The sequence below is a fragment of the Heliangelus exortis genome, chromosome 7, assembly GCF_036169615.1.
Source record: "Heliangelus exortis chromosome 7, bHelExo1.hap1, whole genome shotgun sequence".
NCBI classification, from domain to species: Eukaryota; Metazoa; Chordata; class Aves; order Apodiformes; family Trochilidae; genus Heliangelus; species Heliangelus exortis.
Window position 1 is genome coordinate 18,679,422 of NC_092428.1, and position 22,535 is coordinate 18,701,956.

Sequence of the window (22,535 nt, forward strand, 5' to 3'; positions counted from 1 at the left end):
AAGTTTATATTTTATATAGGTTCAATATCTGAATAGAACAACAACAGAAATTATTAAAAGGTTAATTCTAGTAGTTGTGGAAAGCAGAGACATACCTAAACAGGCAAAATAGAACTGATATGAATATTTCAGAAGTAGCACATCAGAAAGTCAATAGGAAGTAAGAGAAGAAATTTCGATGTAGTTTTATTTTTCCCTTGTGGATTCTTTTTTTGTGTTTTCTATTCTTCATTGTTTGCAGATTTGGTTGCTATGTGCTTTCTGTCTTTTATTTCATGTTGCTTTTTAGTTTGGACCAGTCATCAATATATCGCTCATCCCTATTTTTTTTCTTTCCTTTTTAAATCTTCTTTTGCCTCCTTCATCCTAATTCATGCAAACAATTGTACTTGCTTTTTGTAATATTACAACGTATACTGACCAATTTTCTTCTCTGGTCTCTCTGTTTTTCAATCATTTTTGTTGATTTTATGTTTGATTTTAATTTAACAATTTAAGAAACAGTTGAACGGAGTGCAGGAGCAACAAGATCCCTACCTGCTACTTACTCATACAAGCCATTTTTTTCAACCCGGCCATATCAGTCATGGACAACAGCTCCAATTACAGTGCCTGGGCAAACCAAATCAGGCTTCACTTCCTTATCAAGCTCTTCCTCTAACACTCCTACAGCTTCCCCATTAAAATCAATATGGTCTGTTTCCTCTGCTTCTCCAATCAAATCCACATTAGGAGCTTCTACCACATCTTCAGTTAAATCTGTTAGTGATGTAGCATCTCCAATTAGATCATTTCGGACGATCTCTTCACCAATAAAAACTGTGGTATCGCAGCCTCCATACAATATGCAGGTTACTTCAGGCTCTTTCGTCAGAGCTCCTGCAGTCACAGAAGCTGCTAGTCTAAAAGGGCTGGCATCCACTACCACATTCCCCTCTCGGACATCTCCAGTGACTACAGCAGGGTCTCTCTTGGAGAGATCATCCATAACCATGACGCCTCCAGCATCCCCCAAATCCAACATTAACATGTACACTTCAAGTTTGCCACTTAAATCGGTCATCACATCAGCATCTTCACTTTTATCGTCCCCTCTAAAGTCAGTGGTTTCGCCTGCTAAGGCAGCAGTTGATGCTGTTGCATCCTCTAAAGTCATGATGGCCTCGTCTCTCTCGTCACCAGCAAAACATGTAGCTGGGCACACAGATGTACCCTTGCTTAATGGATCTGTGTCACCTCTGAAATACCCATCTTCTGCCAACCTAATAAATGGATCCAAAGCTGCAGCTGTTTTTCAAGACAAGATTGCTGCAGCCGCACATTCTGCGAGTTGTGCTGCTAATGCAGTTGCTGACACGGCTGAGAGAGTGTTTTCAACAGCTACAACAGTGTCATTTTCTCCACTCAGGTCATTTGTGTCTACAGCACCATCAGCTTTCCAGTCAATAAGAACTCCTACTGCAGGTGCTTTGTACACAGCCCTTGGGTCAATATCTGCAACTACCTCATCAGTAACTTCATCGACAATAACAGTGCCGGTATATTCTGTAGTCAATGTTTTGTCTGAACCAGCATTAAAGAAGCTCCCAGAGTCGTCTTCACTTACAAAATCAGCTGCTGCGTTACTGTCACCTATTAAAACATTGACTACAGAGGCACGCACTCAGCCTCCCTTTAATCGAACTTCATCTCCAGTAAAATCATCCTTGTTCTTAGCACCCTCTGCTCTCAAGTTGTCCACGCCATCTTCTTTATCCTCCAGTCAAGAGATACTCAAAGATGTTGCTGAAATGAAAGAGGATCTGATAAGAATGACTGCAATATTGCAGACTGATGTTGCAGAGGACAAACCATTCCAACCCGAGCTACCAAAAGAGGGTAGAATTGATGATGAAGAGCCCTTTAAAATTGTTGAGAAAGTGAAAGAGGACTTAGTAAAAGTTAGTGAGATTCTGAAAAAAGATGTGTGTTTAGAAAGTAAAGGGTCGGCTAAAATATCCAAAAGCGATCAAGGACACCTGTCTGAGGATGACTGGGTAGAGTTCAGTACAGAGGAGATTGATGAAGCGAGACAGCAAGCATTGACAAGCCCTCCTGTAACTGTTCCAGAGAAGGTCCAAATTAAAACTAAAACGGTGTCGGAAAAGGATTATAACTTGTCAAAAGTTATTGATTACTTAGCAAATGATATTGGTAGCAGTTCGTTATCAAACTTAAAATACAAGTTTGAAGAGGGGAAAAAAGAAGGTGAAGAGAGACAAAAACGTGTTTTAAAGCCAGCCATTGCTTTGCAGGAACATAAACTCAAAATGCCTCCAGCCTCCATGAGGCCTTCAACATCAGAAAAGGAGTTATGTAAAATTGCAGATTCCTTTTTTGGAACGGATACTATTTTAGAGTCTCCAGATGACTTTTCTCAACATGATCAAGATAAAAGTCCCTTATCTGACAGTGGCTTTGAAACAAGGAGTGAAAAGACACCTTCTGCCCCACAAAGTGCTGAAAGCACAGGGCCAAAACCACTTTTCCACGATGTACCCATCCCTCCTGTCATTACAGAAACAAGAACTGAAGTAGTTCATGTTATTCGCAGCTACGAACCATCATCTGAAGAAATTCCTGAGCAGAAAGCAGAGGAGCTTCCAGCCTCAAAACCTGCCCCTACCTTTATGGAGCTGGAACAAAAGCCTGCTGGATCTATTAAAGAGAAGGTTAAAGCTTTCCAAATGAAAGCCAGCAGCAGTGAAGATGATGACCATAAGTGTGTCCTTAGTAAAGGTGTCCGAGTAAAAGAAGAAACTCATATCACTACGACGACTAGGATGGTTTATCATAAACCTCCATGCACTGAAAGCACGTCTGAAAGAATTGAGGAAACAATGTCTGTTCATGACATAATGAAAGCCTTTCAGTCTGGACGTGACCCTTCCAAAGAACTGGCAGGTCTTTTTGAACATAAATCCTCAGTAACATCTGATGTTAGCAAGTCTGCTGAAACTTCACCACAACATGCAGAGAAGGACAGCAAAATGAAACCCAAACTGGAGCGAATAATAGAGGTCCATATTGAAAAAGGTAATCAGGCTGAACCTACTGAAGTCATTATTAGAGAAACAAAAAAGCATCCAGAAAAAGAAATGTATGTATATCAGAAAGACTTACCTCGGGGAGATATTAACTTAAAAGAGTTGGAAAAACATGATGCTTTCCCTTGTTCAGACGAACAAGGTCAGCAAGAAGAAGAGGAACTCACGGCTGAAGAGTCACTTCCGTCTTATCTGGAATCCTCTAGAGTTAACACTCCCGTGTCCCAGGAAGAAGACAGTCGCCCTAGTTCTGCTCAACTCATGTCTGATGACTCTTACAAAACACTGAAGCTTTTGAGTCAGCACTCAATAGAATACCATGATGATGAGTTGTCAGAACTAAGAGGGGAGTCTTACAGGTTTGCTGAGAAAATGCTTCTTTCAGAAAAGCTAGATGTGTCTCATTCTGATACTGAGGAGTCAGTTACTGACCATGCTCTACCCCTTAGTGCAGAGTTACAGGGGTCTGATAAACGATGCAGAGAAAAAGTAGCTACTGCCCCCAAAAGAGAGATTATCTCCAAAATCTATAAAGATGTATCTGAAAATGGTGTAGGTAAAATGTCTAAAGATGATCATTATGATAAAGTGACAGTGTTGCACTACACTGGAGATGTTAGTAGTCCAAAACATGCGATGTGGATGCACTTTACTGAGGACAGATTAGACAGAGATAGAGAAAAGTTGATATATGAAGACAGGGTGGACAGGACTGTTAAGGAGGCAGAAGAAAAACTGACTGAAGTATCACAGTTTTTTCGGGATAAAACAGAGAAGTTGAATGATGAGCTACAGTCTCCGGAGAAAAAGCAGCATAAAAAAAATGGCAAAGAAATACATTCTAGCCAGAGCTCTGCCAGCAGCAGCCCCGAGAAAGTTCTGCTCTCTGAAATGCCATCATCCAGTGACGAACGGAGTAAGGTGAAGCAGTACGCACATGATGGGAAATGCTTTCCCAAGGTGGATGAAAGGAAAGCATCCAGTTTGCCCAGCAGTCCTGAGAAAAGGATTTTTGTGCAGCATATAGAGGACTCTAAACCAACTATGGAACACAAAGGAAGTGCTCAGCAGACTGGACTACCTGAGGCTTCGCAGACTGGATTTCAGCTGAAGCAGTCAAAGCTCAGCTCCATTAGGCTTAAATTCGAACAGAGTATAAGTCCAAGGAGTAAGGACGTAACTCAAGAAGAAAAAAAGCCGGACGGTCAGTCCAAAATTCCAGTAAAGAAATTGCAAGAAAGTAAGTTACCAGTGTACCAGTTTTATTCCAGAGAGAAACACACAAAACAAGTAGAGCCCACTGATGGGAGCACAGCTTTACAGAAAGAGGTGAAAACCCGGGAAGATGTTGGTCCAGGTAAAGGGAAAGCTGTCGAAGGCTTTCATGCTTCAGACACACAAAAGCAAAGAACTGAGATGGGTAAAGGCATTCCTGAGCACTTTGCAGAACCACAGGCAAAAGACTTGGTATATGGCTCAGACTCAACAATGAAGGGACACTGGGACAAAAAAATTTATAGGACGTGGGAAAGTCCTGGAACTTCTAATCATAAAACACAAAAAGAAAAACTTTCACATGTTCTGGTTCCAGATACAGTAAAAGAAAATCATGTTGACCATGCCGAAGCTAAAGCTGGCAAGAAAAGTGAATTTATCACTGTAACAGAGCACAAACTGGCGGCAAATGGAATTCATTCAGAAGAAGTGAAGGAAATGACTGTAAAATCTCCCTCAAAAAGGGTTTTATACAGAGAATTTGTTGTCAGAGAGGGGGAACGTAATGGTGAAGTGGCTGATAAAATATCCAGAAGGAAAGAAGAAATTGCTGTGTCCCATATTCCAGTCAGAATTGTTGAGGAGAAGAGAACCATGATTGATGGTGTCTATGAACTTTCAGCTAAAGTGTCCCAATCAGCTGTGATTAAGGAGAAAGTTGAGAAGCAGATTGATTATGTAGAAGATGAAAAAAGAAAGCATTCAGAAATCAGAAAAGTTACCAAGCAGCAGAGCTCAATAGGTCTAAGTCCTCCTGTCGAGGAAACACAAAGATCCCCTAGCAAGTCACCAGACTCTTTAGAAGGTAGTCCAGGAAAGGAATCCCCTTCAAGTGAGTTAGCTGACACTGGTGGTAGTGATTACTTGGATAAAGTTGCACCACCAGAAAGCACTGAGGGAGGAAAAGAAATTAAGACCTTACCTGTTTATGTCAGTTTTGTTCAGGTAGGAAAGCAATATGAGAAAGAGGTGCAACAAGGAAACGTAAAAAAAATTGTCAGTCAGGAGAGTAAGACAGTTCAAGAGACAAGGGGGACATTTTATGCAGCTAGGCAGCAGAAACAGCCTCCTTCTCCACAAGGTAGTCCAGAAGATGATACACTAGAACAAGTGTCCTTCATAGATAGCTCTGGTAAAAGCCCTTTAACACCAGAAACACCAAGCTCAGAGGAAGTGAGTTATGAGTTTACATCTAAAACACCCGACTCACTCATAGCTTATATCCCAGGCAAGCCCAGTCCTATACCTGAGGTGTCTGAGGAATCAGAAGAGGAAGCAGAGGTTAAGTCAGCATCTGTAAAACAGGCAGAAGCTGAGGAACCACAGACTGACAAAGCATTACTGAACCATATAAATAAGGACTCTAACAAAAGACCCAAAGGTAACAGAGTTGCCTACATTGAATTCCCTCCTCCTCCACCACTGGACGCAGATCAAGGCGAGTCAGAAAAGAAGCCTCAGTATTCCACCGAGAGTGAAATGGAGATGACAGAAGTCAACTTGCAAGATGAACATGACAAATGCCAACTGGCTGAACCTGTCATAAGAGTACAGCCACCATCTCCTGTGCCACCGGGAGCAGATGTCAGTGACTCCAGTGACGATGAGTCTCTCTATCAACCTGTTCCTCTTAAGAAGTATACATTCAAACTGAAAGAACTGGAAGATGACCAGAAAGAAACCTCAAAACCCAGAGCCCCTGAGAAAATTGAGAAACAGAAAGAGTTAGGACATCCCACTTCAGGGAAACCGAATGAGTTTGACATTGGGCTTGATTCACCCCAGAACGATGTAGTGCAAAATGGGAATAATAATGACCAGTCTGTCACAGAGTGTTCCATAGCAACCACTGCAGAATTCTCCCATGATACCGATGCAACCGAGATTGACTCTCTTGACGGTTATGATTTGCAAGATGAAGATGATGGTTTAACTGAGAGTGATTCTAAACTTGCAGGTCCGGCAGTTGAAACCAAAAAGGACGTATGGACTACAGAAGGCATTCTAAAGCAGACTGATCGCTGCTTTAGCCAGAGTAAGCTTGAAGTCATTGAGGAGGAAGGCAAGGTAGGCCCTGAAGAAGACAAGGCACCTTCGAAGGGTCCAGCTTCTGAAAAAGCCAGAGATAAGACTGAACAGAAGTCAGGGGCACAGTTTTTCACTTTGGAAGGCAGACATCCTGACAGGACTGTATTTCCCGATACGTATTTCAGTTATAAAGTAGATGAAGAATTTGCAACACCTTTCAAAACGGTGGCCACCAAGAGTCTAGATTTTGATCCATGGTCCAGTAACCGAGGTGACGATGAAGTGTTTGAGACTAAATCAAGGGATGATGAGGCTAAGCCATTTGGTCTGGCAGTGGAAGACAGATCTCAAGCAACAACACCCGATACAACTCCAGCCAGAACTCCAACAGATGAAAGTACGCCAACTAGCGAGCCCAACCCCTTCCCATTTCATGAAGGGAAGATGTTTGAGATGACTCGCAGTGGTGCAATTGACATGAGCAAGAGGGATTTTGTTGAAGAAAGACTCCAATTTTTTCAGATTGGTGAGCATACTTCTGAAGGGAAGTCAGGGGACAAGGGGGAAGGGGATAAAAGTACAATCACTGCCATCACACAGCCACAGGCAGGGGACAGCACTGTAGAAACAAACCTAGAGAGACCAGTAGAAACAACAGCAGTTGAACATAAGCCCATCATCCAGGCCAGTGGAGATTGCATGGAACAAACCCTTGGTAGTAACTCACTGGAAAAGTCATCGGCAGCGGTAAATGCTTCTAAAGTTGACCCCAAATTGCGCACACCAATTAAAATGGGAATTTCTGCTTCCACCATGACTCTGAAGAAAGATGGCCCTGGCGAAGTGACAGATAAGATAGAAGCTGTGATGCCAAGTGGTCAGGGATTAGAAAATGAAACTGTAGCAGTGATCGCGAGTTCAGCCTCTAGCCAGACAAGCTGTAGGCAAACAGAAAACACTGATTTTCCAAAAGATAATTTTAATAACAACAACAATTTGGATTCATCTGCTGTCCCTACAGATGATATTACCTGTAATGTAGTGCTAAAAGAACATTTGGAACCGAAATGTTCCCTCCAGAAAGCTAATCAAGCAAAAAGCACTTCAGGAAAAGGTACAGGGACAACCCAAGGACACAGAGTAAGAGATAAGCAAAAACCACATGGAGAGCAGCAAAAGTCAACCGAGTTGATAGAGGCTAGAGGAAAATCAAAGCTTCCTGTAAAGGCCAGCTCAGTAAAAGAAGCCTTTTCACAGAATATTCTTCAAAGCAATGCAGGGAGTAAAGTGAGAGGGGCTAGTAAGCCTGACAAAGCAAAACAAAATAATTCTTCTCCTTGCCTAGAATCAAGGTCTAGGATTCCTGTAAAAAATACACATAGGAGTAATGTAGCTAGAAGAACTCCAGCCCTGCCAAAACAAGAGCAGGTAGAGAAAGAAAAAGAAAAAACAAAACAGCTTCCTTCTAAATTGCCAGTAAAGGTAAGATCTACCTCCGTCACCATGACAACAGTTAAAGTAAGGAAAAATCAGCTTAGGGAGGTATGTAAACATTCTATTGAATATTTTAAGGGCATTAGTGGTGAGACATTAAAGCTTGTGGATCGTCTATCTGATGAAGAGAAAAAGATGCAGTCAGAGGTCTCTGATGATGATGAAGAAGACAGTACATCAAGGAACACATCCTTATCAGAAGCTACTCAAGTTTACCAGCCTTCCATTACATCGAAGTCTGCTAGAGACATGAGAACAGAGGCAGCATCTATAAAATCAAAGATTGAAAAGGCCGACAGTGAGAGGAGGAGGAGTAAGAGGACTGGTGAGAATGAAGGCAGTCAGGTTTCTGGAGCTCTCATGGCTCACCTCGTGGAGATCAAGCCTAGTTTGTAAAACTTTCAACTTGTTGATCCTAGTGCATGAACTGTTGTGATTGCCTGTGGAGTGACTTAACTGTAGTTTTCATCCTGTCATTGTCATCTGTATGTGCTGTCTTATACTCTTCTTTCTTCCTTTTAATAAATCCTGTACTGTAGTAAGCTAGTGAAGCATGCCAAAGACATTCGTGTAACTCAGAAATTGATGTAACTCAGAAATTGAAACATTTCTTTTGTGACAGCAAAGTAGATAATAATCTGGTCTTGGTGGTTTCCACCAGTAAATGAGTAACTTACGTATGCACAGCTAGATTGTCAGCATGTTTGGTTTCATTACACAACATCATGTAGTTGGACATTTGGCTTTACACAGGTGAAAATATAAAAGCTGTGAAAAAAAAAATTGCTTTGTAGGTTATTAGGACACACAACCATTCTAGTAAACAGCATAAGCACCGGCAACTTAGTAGAATTAAAGCTATGATTTACAATAAAGTATTGTCCAGTATCGTGGTTTTCTGTGCAAAACCTTTTTAATCAAGAAATTGTAAATCACAGGTCCACAGAGTCCATGTGAACGGACAGATATAAGGATGGCAATTGTAGCTGATCACCTAGGACTTAGCTGGACAGGTAAGCTTTTCTTCTTTAATATTGAAATAAGTCTTTGCTATTACATTTTTAGGTAGGCTTTTACCCAAAGCAGCAGTGAGTCTGCATCAGGCTCTCCCAGATTCACAGCGCACCCAGCCTTCCAAAACATGCAACACATTGTTGGGCAAAGATGCCAAAAAAGAAATAGCTGTGAAGAATTATTCCATGGTCTTGCAGTAAATCAAACAGAAGCTCCTAGGGAGAGATGCTAAACTGGCTCAAGACATTCACACAAGGAGCTGAGAAGAAGCTCTCTACCCAGGCTCAGGGCTGCCTTTGTATCTGAACAGGGGTTTCCCCAAAGCCCTAGAGAGGTTGCAAGGAGCCCAGCAGTGCTGCAGCAAGGTGTGTGGTTGCCTGGTTGTATTCCCACTGTAGCTCTGTATGTTGATGAGCAGAGATGGCCCTTCCTGGGCGTGCAGCTGCAGCAGCCAGCTCTCCCTGGGCACAGTGACCTCACAAAGGAGTAACAGTCACCAGAAAAAAACAAGATTTTATAGATTATCAGTGATGAGGTAGTCTCCAAGGAGCTTTTTTTCACTTTGTTTAGGTGGCTTACTAGGTATAAATACAATACCTCACAGAGATGATGGAAATTAAAAATTATGTCTGTCTTATGAAACTAAAATATGATTATATGATACTGTGTTCACTGTTATCTGTAAAGTTTGAGTCAGGTAGCTTTGTTGACATTGATATCCATGTGATCTAAGAAAGCTGGTATTTTTAAGCATGACAGCATGATTGAAGGATTTGCTCTTTATTTGGTGGTTTTGTTGCTGTTTTCTTTTTTCTTCCTTGCTTTTTTCCCTGTCTTTATAGAACTGGCAAGAGAACTGAATTTTTCAGTAGATGAAATAAATCAAATCCGAGTAGAAAACCCGAATTCTCTTATTGCACAAAGCTTCATGTTATTAAAAAAATGGGTTACCAGAGACGGGAAAAATGCTACAAGTAAGTTCAAGTAGTTATGCTTGTTGTTTGTAAGTTTTAGTGCATTTCATTTGTTGCCTGCTCCAAATAGGTTAAATTGAAGAAAATATTATAAATGTCTTCTGCAAAACACTGATGGGGGAAAAAAAAAAACTTCAGCTATTTTTTTGCCAGAAATCAGAAATGTTTTATAATTATTCAGTATCTATGAAGAAGAAAATCTTTCTTCATGTCCATTAACTGATGGGACAAGTAATGAATTTAAACTCCAGTGAAGAAAATGTTAGGGGAAACTTTCCAATAGCAGTTAACATAAAATGTGGAAATAGGCTGCTTGGAAAAGTTGGATAGCTTCACAGTATTGCAGGTCATAAGAAAAGACTAAATCTCCCCTTTTGAGGAGTGAGAGAGATGCTTATTCAATGCTGATTCTGCTGGTCTTATCTGGGCATTTTATTTGAGTTGCTCAAGTTGAAAGAAAGATTTGGATTTTTGTGTTAGGTTGATAGTGTTCATTAACATAATATAATCCCCACACTCCTACACAGTATTTGATGTAGTATTTGAGTCTACTTTCATATCTTATACTGTAAAAGTAATTTCCAGTATTACCATGTTCTTGCAACAAGATTACTGTAAAGAGATTTCATGATGTACTTATTGCATGAATAGTCTTACATGCAGTATTCCCTACGTGGGTACCTATTCTGTTGTTCCTCAAAACAGAATGATAAAAGGATTTTTACACTCCTTTTTGCTCCAGTAAATGGGTGTTTTGTGTTGGTAGTAAGTCTCTGACCTTATTCTACGTGTGTTTTGTCTTGTAAAAGAATTATCCTTTTTTTGGGGGGGTAAGAGTTAACAGATGTGTATCTCGAATAAGTAGGCAGCAGGATGACTACTTAGACGAATGATGGGGCTTGCTAGAGCCAGAGGTATGGGGCCAGAAACATATGCCAACAATTTATAATGAATGTATTATAAATGTAACTGAGAAAAACAATTACAGAGTTCTTCAACTATGAAATTTTTTCTGGTTGTTTTTCAGCTGATGCCTTAACTTCTGTATTGACAAAAATTAATCGAATAGATATCGTGACCCTGTTGGAAGGACCAATATTTGATTATGGAAATATTTCAGGCACCAGAAGTTTTGCAGATGAAAATAACGTTTTTCATGATCCCATTGATGGTAATTGAGTTACATGATAATACTTCAGTGTTGTGTAAACTAGACCTATAAAAAAGACATAAACTTGTGCAGAAACAATTGCTTTTAATTTGAAGGTTGGTTTTTTTCTCCTAAAGCAGGCTCATGGTATGATACATAGGTTGTACATTAATATCAAAGAACAAGTCCAGGATCCCACAACCATATGCCTGAGTAAGCTTGTTCCCACCAGACTCAGAGTCTGTTGACAAGACCTGTATATTTTTCTCCTGGAACAGTTGAGCTTTGAGGTTTCTCTGTGTATATTTTTAATATACTTGGTATTGCATGTTTTGAAAGTTACCTGGAACTGTATATATACTTTGACATCCTGTCTAGGTAAGTAACAATGAGAATTCTTTAAAGAAAATAAAAAAGGAAGAAAAAGGTAAAGTGCTTAGTAATTGCATAGGGTAAATTAATGAATTGATGTGCAGTTTACTGTTAAGCTTCTTTGAGACAAATGAATATCCATTACTTTATGGTTTTCAGCTGGACCATTTCTACAATGGCAGTTTAAAAATAAGAAAAAGTTTTATAAGTGCATGAGAGAATGTATTTTTCAGTCTAGTAATGGGTAAAATAGTATAATAACTTTCACATGAAAGTTGTACCAACTGAGAACAGAATTGTGAAGGTGAATTTTGCACCAGATTAAAAGGATAAATGAAGTTCTGCTTGTTTCCACAGGTATACTTGTTACTTATCAGTATGTTAAAAATGCTAAATGTTTGGGGTTTTTTTTTCTACATTTAAATGTTTGTTAACAGGCAGTGGGTTGCTACATTCGTTACTTCCGTTTTTGTCACGTGTTATAAATAGCTCCTTAAATAAGATTTTTCTTCAGTAAGTAACATTCTCCTTGGTTTTTGTAATTTGTTCAAGTATGTATTTGGCTTTTTTTGGTTTTCAGTGGGATTTTTTTTCTCTAGAGCATATAAGCACAGTGTACATCCATTACAGAGCAGCATTGCTGGTCATTGAATCATTGCATTACAGAAATAATTTTCTGTTGACATTTTAAGAAAGTTGCTCTTGAAATGTTGCTTGTGCCTTCTAATAGTAGCATCAATGTTTTTACGAAAAAAATACGCTTTTCTGCGGTTGCTTTCTGTCTCTCCTCCTCTCTGAACCTCTCTTCCTCAAGCTTCCTTTCCTCACCAAGACCAGACCACCTTTGCCTTTCTCTCAGCTGATTCAGGAAAGAAAAAAATCAAACCCTGTTAATGCACCTCCCTTTTCAGGCAGCACAGTGTCAAGTTAACCCCACTGCATGTATTTTTTCCTTTCATAGGCTACCCAACCTATTATTTGCTGGAAAGTGAACTTCTGATTTTGTTGTCACTTTTATGTTTATATGCAATATAATCCTTTTGTATGTCTTTTCGATGTTTTCATCTTTTTTCCTTTCTTTTCTCTTTTTATTTGATCAGTGTATCTGATTGTACCCATGTCACCAAGATCGCCTCACTCTCCAAGATCACCAAGATCTCCTTACTCACCACAGTCCTCTCACCTGTATAACTTTACTGTACCTGAAGTATTCATATAGCTCTTCCTTGTTGTGTTTATGTTCTCTTATTCCTTCATTAACTTCCTTTTTAGTTTTTTTACCCTCCTCTGTGTTTAGATGTATTATTCCTTAGTATCCTCATTAGGATCCATTTCTGTCCCTCATTCTTTAACTATTCTATTCTTGTGGCTCCGTGCTTAAATTGGTGAGATATATTATAGCATAATATTGCTGGGATCATGTATTTTTACATAAAAGTATATTAAAAATGTGGACCTGTTTTAGAAAAAATGCCTATTGGTAAAAAATGGCTGTCCTATATTATGATCACTGCTGTCTGTGAAATTTCCAAATTTAAAAAAATGAAAACTGGGAAAGAAACATCTACAAAATATGACTGCAAGAGATCATGTTGGATACAGAGGGACAACCATCCTTGTCCACATTTGATTTACTGCATGCTCACAAGACAATCTGCTATAGCTTGAAAATGTTAAAATTGCTGCAAAAACTATTGCTGAATTCTTTACAGACTATTTACAAAATAGTCAGAAGTACTGGCTTCACTGTGTTATTCACTGGCAGTACTCTTTTTTTTTTTTTTCCACCTCTTTAGGACAAAGTAAAGAAATCTGTCAGAACTGCATTTGTTCTTACACACCTGTACCTCCTCATACTTTTCATACTTTTAAGTAATTCATGAATCATTTGACATTTGCTTACTTGTTGCTCCATGCTTCATCCCAGTCAGTCCAAATGTGCTGTCTTCCTTAGGTTATCCCACCATTCAAGTGGAACTGGAAACTCCCACTGGGCTGCATTTCGTGCAGCCCACCCCTTTCCACCAGGATGATTTCTTTAGCGACACCTCTAGCCTAGAGTCACCCCTTAGAACTCCCAGTAGACTGAGTGACGTGTTAGTGACCTCCCAGGGATACGTAGATGGTACAGCAGCAGCACCGCCAGTGGTGACTGAAGAAGACACCTCACTGGATGACAGCAAGCTCGAGTTCTCAGTGCCTAGAGAAGGAACACCCAAAGATATTTCCATAGGCGAGAGCCAGTTGGAGGAAGTGGACCTTAAGGATTTTCCACGGTATCTTGGTAGTTATGGCGGGATATCAAAAGATGCTAAACAAAGGCAGAGTGAAGAGACTAGTAAAGGAGGAGTGAGGACTGAACAGTCTGAGAGAGAAAAGTCTGGTACTGATGAGGAGATGACGGAAGAAAAGCTTAAATCTCTGTTTGAGGACATTCACCTGGAAGAAGGAGCTGAGTCTGAGGAGATGACGGAAGAGAGAGTATGGTCAATTCTTAAAAGTGTTCAACAAGCAGAACTTGAAATGTCTTCAATTACAGGTTGGCAGCCTGACTCATCAAGTGTCACCGAGACACCAACATTGGGACGCAGAATAGGTGGTAGCCTGCTAGATCGCTTGGATGACAGGTGAGCACCTTTGAAAAAGAGTGTGTGAGTGAGTGTGTGTGTGTGTGTGTGTGTGTGTGTGTGTGTGTGAGTGTGTGTGTGTGTATGCAAGCCTCCCCAGGTTGCTTTCACCTCCAGGAGCAGTGCTGACTCTGCTATTCTACTATTCTATGATACATATATATATAGACACACATACACACATATTTAAAAGAAAAAGTAGTAGTTGACTTGCTTTGACCTCAGACATTTTTCTATAAAAATGTTTATATATCAGGTTTCATTCTTATTATAGGTATTTTAGAATTAGTTTATATTATGTTTAGTAGATAATACTGCTTTTTATGTTCTTTATCATGGGCGTTTCCATTTTTAATTCCTTTAAAGTGATGCATAGATATAATGGAATTGAGGACTATAGAACATACATTACTGAAATCAGGAAACTATGTTACTCATATTTGTCATGTACCTTTTTAGTAGTGGTTCTTTGCATTACATCTCTTTGCCTTTCCTCAGATATTCCTTACTTTTTCCATAAGCCTGCCTTTGTTTTGAGCATGGCTACTAATTGAAGGAGCCAGGTCTGCAAGAGCTGTAAATCAGCAGAGAATGCTTATCTGCAGAGCTATCATTTATCTGTCAGCAGTTTACATCCTTTGGAGCTTTCACTCAGGATATTTTAAGGTTCCAGTTAGCATTAGATACTCTCTTATTAAATCCAGGGGGGATTTGACCATTGATTTTGGCAAACTGGTTGTCTTTAAAAACCATGAGGCACTCAATCTACTACTGATATGATTTCAGTTCTTTTAAGCAGGCATTATTATGCATTTTATATTGTGTTAAATATTTAAAATAGATCACTTCTAGAAATTAAAGGGCTTCCTTAAGAATATGTTAAGAATAACATATCTATCTCTAATTAGATGAAATATATTTGCTGTCTTTTATAAGAATTTTGCCAGCAAATAGCTGTAGTATTTTCCTGAGTAACAGTGTAGTGGCCATCTGGAAGCATTAAAAAAAATTAAAAGAGAAGAAAACTCTGCATCAGAAGTGCAGGTTAAAACTGTCTAGGTAACCTGAGGCCAAATTTTGGTCAGCTTTCTATCTGATAGTAACTTACCTTGCCTTTGGCTTTGTGTATTATCAAAACTCTGCACTGTATAGGGGTTTGTTTTCACATACCAGTATTCTTTAAAAAGGCATAACTTCTCTGGAGTACAGATACTGTAGTTTGGGGAAAAAAATACTTATTTTATTAATTACTTTGCATTATTGGTAATTGCACTGTGACAGATGCTTTCATCACCTCCTTAGTTAGAGAGCAAGTTAAAGAATTAGTGCCTTGGGGATTTATCTAGTGATTATACAAGGGAAATGATAAGTTTCATGTAATTTTTTTCCTCTTTTCCTTCTCCCCTCTAAGTGGAATAACATTAATATAAAATGCTTGGCCTTGTTTTCACTGTTCATTATATTATTGTTGCTTCTGAAAATATACTGTAATGCAGAAGACAAAACTATTTAATAGGTTTATGCTTGTGAGCTGAATTTAAAATTTTACTTTTCTCTGCTTGAAAAGCATGTGCTAAGAAGGAAGGCTCAGTCAGAGGCTATGGCTTTGCCCTTCTGCATGTGATTCAAGCACTGAACAGATGTCTATTCTGGTTTTGTTTTTTCTTGCAGCTCAGACCAACGTAGGGATTCTCTTACCTCAAATGGCAAAGGAGAAGCAGGGAAGCCAGAAACAAATGGAAGCCTCTCTGAATCCACAGCAGAGGCAAAAACTAAATCCTGCATCCAGGAATCTTTAAAGGATGTGGGAAAACAGAGTGATAAAGAAGGCCTGAGAACAAAGCCTCACATTTCAGCTGGTACTGACGAGCAAACATTATCATCAACAGCATATCAGAAATCTTTGGAAGAGACTACCATGCCAACAACAGAAGGCAACAAAACATCTGTGCCTGTCAGTGTGAAGAAGATGAACTGGAGTACTTCTGAGGATGGCAAGCCAAGAACGAGCATCCAAGAGGAGGAGGGAGCAGTAATGTCTGAACAGAAGGTACAGTGAGTCCTATAATTATTAATGGTGTGGAGTCCCTATTGCTTAACATATTGCTTGACATAGATTTGTGTAGGACTTGTAATGTTGTTTGTGACAGGTTTGGGATTTTTAAATCCTTTCTGCCTCTTCTATTTATTGGTAAGTTAAGAAAAATGGAAGTTAGGGGAAATCTATATTGTGTGGTTTTAATAGAATGAGGCGTAGTCTGGGCAGGCAGAGGAGCCAAGCAGAACTGCTTAAGCCTCTGCCTGACTGGCCCTGAGCAGCTGTCCTGCATTGCTGCTTCCCTGCCCTGACATACCACCTGGGCAAAGGGTGCCAAACACCTCAGCTCTCCTCCATCTGTTTCCATTGAAGTGTTGCTACTGATGTCCCCTCTTTCTGTGAAACTGAAGTGAGTGAAGAGGTAGATTGACACTTAAGCCCCTATCCTGCTCCTTATCCTGAACACCCTCTGCGTATTTTTTTACTCTGTTCATCTTCAGAAAAATAAATTTCAGGTAAAATTTAAAGCTCTCCTTACATTTTTGTTTCACAACCTCATTCATCCCTATTCCAAAGTGCATCCAGCCAAGAGCAATCGAAAGATTTCGAAATGTGTAAAGTGCTTTTCCAGGTGGTGGTTCTTTCTTCTTAAAATACTGGTAAAGGGGCTCCCCTTTGTTTCCATCTTGCTCAGCTTGCACGTCTTTCACTGCAGAACCTTAGCTATAAATTGTTTTGTGTTGATGATGCTTTCTCAGTGACTTATTTGTTTACAAGAAATTTAAGAGTAAAGTTGTTTCAAACTTGTTTAGACTTAGTGATCTTAGAGGTCTTTGCCAACTGTGATGATTCTGTGATGCTGTGAAAGCCCCCTAGCTGTGTGCACTCTCATCCCAGCAGTGGGAGCATTGCCATGGGATTCACTACAGGCCCAGCAGTGAACCAGGCTGAAAGGGAACTGCAGATTTTCTTCTACATTGCTCCCTCTCCTGAGACTTGTCTTTTCCTGGGAGTAATACAGGAAGAGATTATAACTTCTGGAAGAGAGGCGTTTGTGTAGAATTTCTTCTACACGATACAGCTTTTTTTTTATTGTAGCAAAGTAAAACGTTGGCTGTGGTGGGCTGCAGTAAATCATTCAGGTTTAAATTAGTTCATTTTGAACTATTATTTTGATTATACAACCTAGAGTTCTTTTATTAGATGGTGACAATCAGTCTCAGCAGTTACGCACCATGTGATTGTTATTATCTTGTTATTAGTTCGTGACACAGTTGAAATAGTGAAGATCTTTCCTAATTTAAAAAAACGTAAGTAGGAGCCTTCTGTAAAGGCAGATGGCAGAGTTCTTTTAGTGTTGGTAGGCTTTGGAGCAGCCCTTGGCTGATAGTGTTATGCTCAGTTTAAACACAGGCATAAGCATAGATGCACCCTGTAACATTCTGTGCTGCACTTCCCCTGTGGATTCCCATCACGAAGAAGGATTCCAATCATCCACTTTTCTGTGCTCTTTACTTTTGAATATCCCATCTGGATTGGGAAGAAGGAGCATGCACTTTTCTTTTGAGTGTTTTTTGCACTACTTTGGCTTTATGGGTAAAGTGTTATAATCTTATCTTCTAAGAAAAAAGTCTTTTTATAGACATGGAACTTCAAATAAACTGGTATCAGAAAATAATGTGATTTCTAAGGATGGGTCACTCATGAAGCCTGAATGGGTAACAGACTTTTTTGTTAGAATGACAACAGGAATTGCATCTAATATCTGCTTGATATTTCTTGAAAAATATCTTCTAATTTAATCTAATTTGAAGTCAATGGTTCAGTTATTAACTCAGTTCATTTCATGGTGACACACTTCATATGCTATCGTGAAAACAGAAAGGGAATTTCAGTGACAGTCTTTCTGCAAGTTTTTCTTCAGAAATGATCCATAAGGGGGAGAGTATGGAAGAAACAGATTTATTTATGTAGAAAGAAGAGGGGAGCAGAACAAAATTCCTTCCCAAAGTAAGAGGGTTTTTTTTCTACGACCCATTGGGAAAAATCTAAGAAGGAATGACCATCCACCCTGCAGAGTGAGGGCTCTGGCAGCGTTCTGGCACACAGTTTGCTACAAGAGATAAGTTGGACAATTGATACTATTGCCTGGTGATGTGGATGAAGCAAATTGCTGGCCTCATGCCAAGTCCACGTAAATTACCCAAAGTTTACAAGATCAATGTAGTGACAGTTTCGGTCATATAAATCTCTGTAAGTATTCAGGTATCATATTCCAGTGATCTTTTTAAATGAAAGAAGTACAGCACAGTTCCTCTGATATCCCAAAGATGGTGGTGTCCACTGTGTGGTGGAGGTGACTCTCACTCTCAGAATTCCATCAAAAATAAACCATTTGAAGCTGTTCATTAATAATAACAACTCTTCCTCCAAATCCTTTGTGCCCTCTGGGAATCTTCTGCTTCTTGTAACTTCTTCAGGACAGGGTTGGATTCTAAATTTTTTTTATATATATTTGGCTAGTGTAAGAGTACAACAGGAGGCTTTGCATGCAGATGAATTCTGTCATTCTGTTCTCAAGGCTTTTTGCTGCATAGTCCTTTTTCTCTTCCACCCACCTATGCCTACTCTTCTTTTACACATCCTTGCTGAGAAATGCTTCTTGTTTAGGATGTCTTGGGCCAGATTCAAAAACAGAAACAGAAATGCAGCTGCCAGTATTCACTGTTCATGGCTTTAAAACAATTTTTGAGTTGCACTGATTAATTACAGAGAAAAATTTTCAAATTTGTCTATTCAGACAAAGTTTGCTTCAGCTGAACATCACGTGAGAAGGGCCTTTGCCCTGTGGCCATCACACATATAGGTACAAAGCCCTCTGGCAGGCATGTGCACACAGAGCTGCTCAGCCCCAAAGCCAAGGAACAACTTGGGTTTCAGAGGGGAGAACATTGGGCCTGTCAGAGGGCAGCAGGACAGAGTAGTTGTGGGACCTCCCAGCACCAAGCTGAAATCTGCATGAGGCTGTTCCCCCTTACCCTGATCTGAGGTCTACCAGGTTCTTTCTCAAAAAACTCAGAATAATTGTACTTCGTGCTGCAGTTTTGATACTTAAAAGTAGATAAATACTGAGCAGGAAAGCCATTTACATGAAAAAGTTCTTTAAAATGCTTATTTATAATTTTTATATGGCAGTGCTACACTGAGTCATTATGTGTCACCCTCTTCTTTTTTATATGAGGGGATTCAGTTCCTGTGCCTTTTGAATCCATAAAATTTGTTTGAAATATTATTTTGAGAAGAAAAAAGCAAGTAGTTAATGATAAGGTGGGGGGGTTTTACACAAAATTTTTATTAACTTTGTAAGATTTAGAAAATCTGCAAATCAGACGCATTCCAAATACCATTTTGTAACACTTTAGTGCTGCTGAGATACTCCATACCTGGTATACTTAATCAAGATACAGCATGCCAAGAAGCAAAAAGGCCTCCTCCCCCCATATTCTTTAAGAGCAAAGTAATGACAGCAAGTCATTATGCACATCGTAGAGACAGGAAAAACATTATCCATGATAACTTCTGTTTTCTTCTCCTAGTCCTGATCAGCTTGTTCTATCTTGCAAATGTGCTGTTCAAATGTACTAAAACTGCATTTATTAGGAATATAGTGAGAGTGACAGTGAGACTGAGAGTAACTCGAGCTCAGGTGAAGAGCAGAGAATTACTACAAGAGTTTATCGACGGCGGTTTATTCTGAAGGTATTTTGTGATTTGCATTGCTGAGGTGACATTGGCATGGACGTGGGTTTGGACTGCTGTGTCAGAATGTCAGTTTTGGCATACTGGAGTCCCTCTGGTAGTGTGTTTTCCATTGCCAGTGTGTATTTATAACCAAGTGCCAGGTGTATTTATAACCAAGTGCTTTCCTTGCTCAACCCATTGGTTTATGGTTGTCTTCCACTGGAAAACAACTGTGCTGCATGACATGTTGTGTCCTTCCCTGCCACTGTTTTGCATGGCATCTGAAAGACTGCAGCTAGATTAAGTGTGTTGGATCTGATGAAGAGCAAAATGGGTTGCAGGCAGATATGTGTGATTTTTTTTTTTTCTTTCTTTCTATTTTCTTAAAAAAATTATAAATTACAAGTTTAAAAATTGCTGCAATGTACATGAGTGGAACGTAGGAGAGTATAAGCCATGTATTCTGGTTGAAACTTGTAGGACGTGCTCCATGTGTTCTGGAAAACCTCAAACCAGCAGTTGATCATGATTTAAAACATACCAAAGTTAATATGAGTCTTTGCATTGCCTTCAGTAGGCTTTATTTAGTATATTTATTTATAGATGGCCTTTATTTACAACACAATATAGTTCACATACTGATAATGCTGACACAGTCATATAAATAATTGCATTTACCCTCATATTTTTTTCTTGCATACTAATAGCATTATTTGCTTGCAGCGTATTGCTTATGAAAATATTTTTGCATCAGAAACAAATGTTAATCCCTCATTAACTTGCAGGATTATTAGATTCTTATAAGAAAATCATATAGTCAAGCCATGAAAATACAGACTGCCACCACAGAGTTACTACAGCACTAGCTGAGTTTGCCTAAGATATAATTGTTCCTTTAGGAATGATCCATGACACTCTGGTTGCACAAATGTGTATTGCTGTTATTTGTGAGCTTCTTGGAGAAGAGTATGCACACAGGCACTGTACCTTTTGTAAATGTGGCTGGCAGACAGGCTGCTCCACACAGCCACTGAGCTCTCCAAGATTCTTGACATTTTCAGAAAAGGGAGGATGACATTTCTCACCATCTTCACCCTGAATTTCTTCAGTACACCACCCGTATTCCTGTTCAAGAAAAGGCAGGAATTATAAAAATGAGCTAAGCAAAAGTGAATATTTTGTCCAAAACCTCATCTCTCCAGGTGGAACCTGCCTCCCATGGTGGGCCCTGTGCAGGTCATGGTACAGCCCTTCATCAGGAATTCCCTCTGCAGATAAGACATGACCAGGCAGGAATAGGAATGTGGTTTCTGTTTTCAAATGGGGATGGTGGCCTGTGGGCAACTGCAGACCCTCAAATTCTGTAAGAGAGTTTCTGGTAACACATAAAATATCCACGTCCTGAACGTTTTAGAGCCCTATGGCTGAGGTCCCCCACTCAACTGATGTCTGAACTATTTTAAGGAAAGACTGTTTAGGGGAAGACTTAGAAAATAATTTTTAAATGTGGTCGTATAATTTGGGGTTGAACTTTTAACAGAGCAATTGTGAAGCAGAAAATACAGCATTGTAATAGGCAGCTAATGCAGATGGGGTCAGGAGAGTGTGCATGGTGAGTGGAGGTGGCTGAACTTGCTGTACTGGGAATGTGTCTGATGTGAATTGGATTAGAGCTACACCTGACTCCTGATTACAAAATACATGTGATACTTACATAATTTTCTGATGATTTGTAGGTTGCTTAGGTTTTTTTCATCCCTCACTCTCCACCTCAAGCTTAGAACAAGAAAAATTTTGAAACCATGATCATCAAGCATTTAGAATTTGATAGCTGAAACAATAATTTCAGTAGGCATATTTGACCATCTAAAATTCATTAAAAGGCAGTATGAAGTGGAAGAATCAAGCTTTAACATTGGTAGGGATCTGGACTTTAACTTTAGTGCATTGCTGGGAGCAGACGCTCTGTTTGGGTGAACTGAACTCACTGCGAGAGCGTGCACAGGCTGAGGTACTGCTCCTCGTTTGGGGAAGAGGTCTCAGGATATAGTGCTGAGAGGCACAGAGCAATGTTCTCAGCCTGCAGAGTAAAAATAACTCCTGTGTTTCTGCCGCAGAGCTCCGAGCAGCAGTCAGGAGCAGCAGGCTCTCAGCTGCCAGTGCCTGAATGTCCCAGTGAGTGAGCGAGGTGCCTGACCTCACAGCCCAGGAGCTCCTCTCTGAGGCTGGCACTGAGTGGGGCTGGCATCACCTGCATGCAGCAATAGCAAGAGGAGAATTGGGCTCTTTTACTCCTGCATCTTCTGACACTCCTGGTTAGCCAAATACTTGTTATGGGGTGATGCAAAGTAGGAAGCTAGGACGTTTTCCCCCCAGCTCTCCTGTCCCCTAGACAGCAAGTGTGTGACACACTGATGATGGAATGCCCCAGTGCTTTTCTGAACTCAGGCCTGGGCCAGGGAGTACTTAGCCTGCACTCTATTACATTATAAAATCATAGAATCAAAGAATAGCTAGGGCTGGACCTGCAAGATCATCTAGGTCCAACCCTCCCCCCATCCAACCTGGCCTTGAACACCTCAATGGAGGGGGCTTCCATGACTTCCCTAGGCAACCTATTCCAGTGTCTTATTGCCTTCATAGTGAAGAATTTCCTCCTAACAGCTTATCTAAATCTCCCCTCTTCAAGTTTTAAAGCATTGCTCCTTTTCTTCTTGCTACACTACCCTGCAAAAA

At 39.9% G+C, this 22,535-nt stretch overlaps 1 protein-coding gene across 41 annotated transcripts in view; it reads left to right on the plus strand.

Annotated features, from left to right (window-relative positions):
- ANK3 (ankyrin 3) overlaps positions 1–22,535 on the plus strand; it is a 351,630-nt gene that overhangs the window by 316,705 nt on the left and 12,390 nt on the right. For 27 of the 41 annotated variants that reach the window (XM_071749152.1, XM_071749165.1, XM_071749160.1 and 24 more), the window contains 6 exons: positions 499–6,915; positions 8,822–8,896; positions 9,740–9,871; positions 10,899–11,042; positions 13,933–14,020; positions 15,692–16,070. In XM_071749152.1, the coding sequence (XP_071605253.1) occupies positions 499–6,915; positions 8,822–8,896; positions 9,740–9,871; positions 10,899–11,042; positions 13,933–14,020; positions 15,692–16,070 (7,235 nt within the window). Of the gene's footprint in view, positions 1–498; positions 6,916–8,821; positions 8,897–9,739; positions 9,872–10,898; positions 11,043–13,347; positions 14,021–15,691; positions 16,071–19,654; positions 19,818–22,535 lie in introns of those variants that run through there. The other 14 variants (XM_071749181.1, XM_071749182.1, XM_071749183.1 and 11 more) reach the window with 7 other exon arrangements.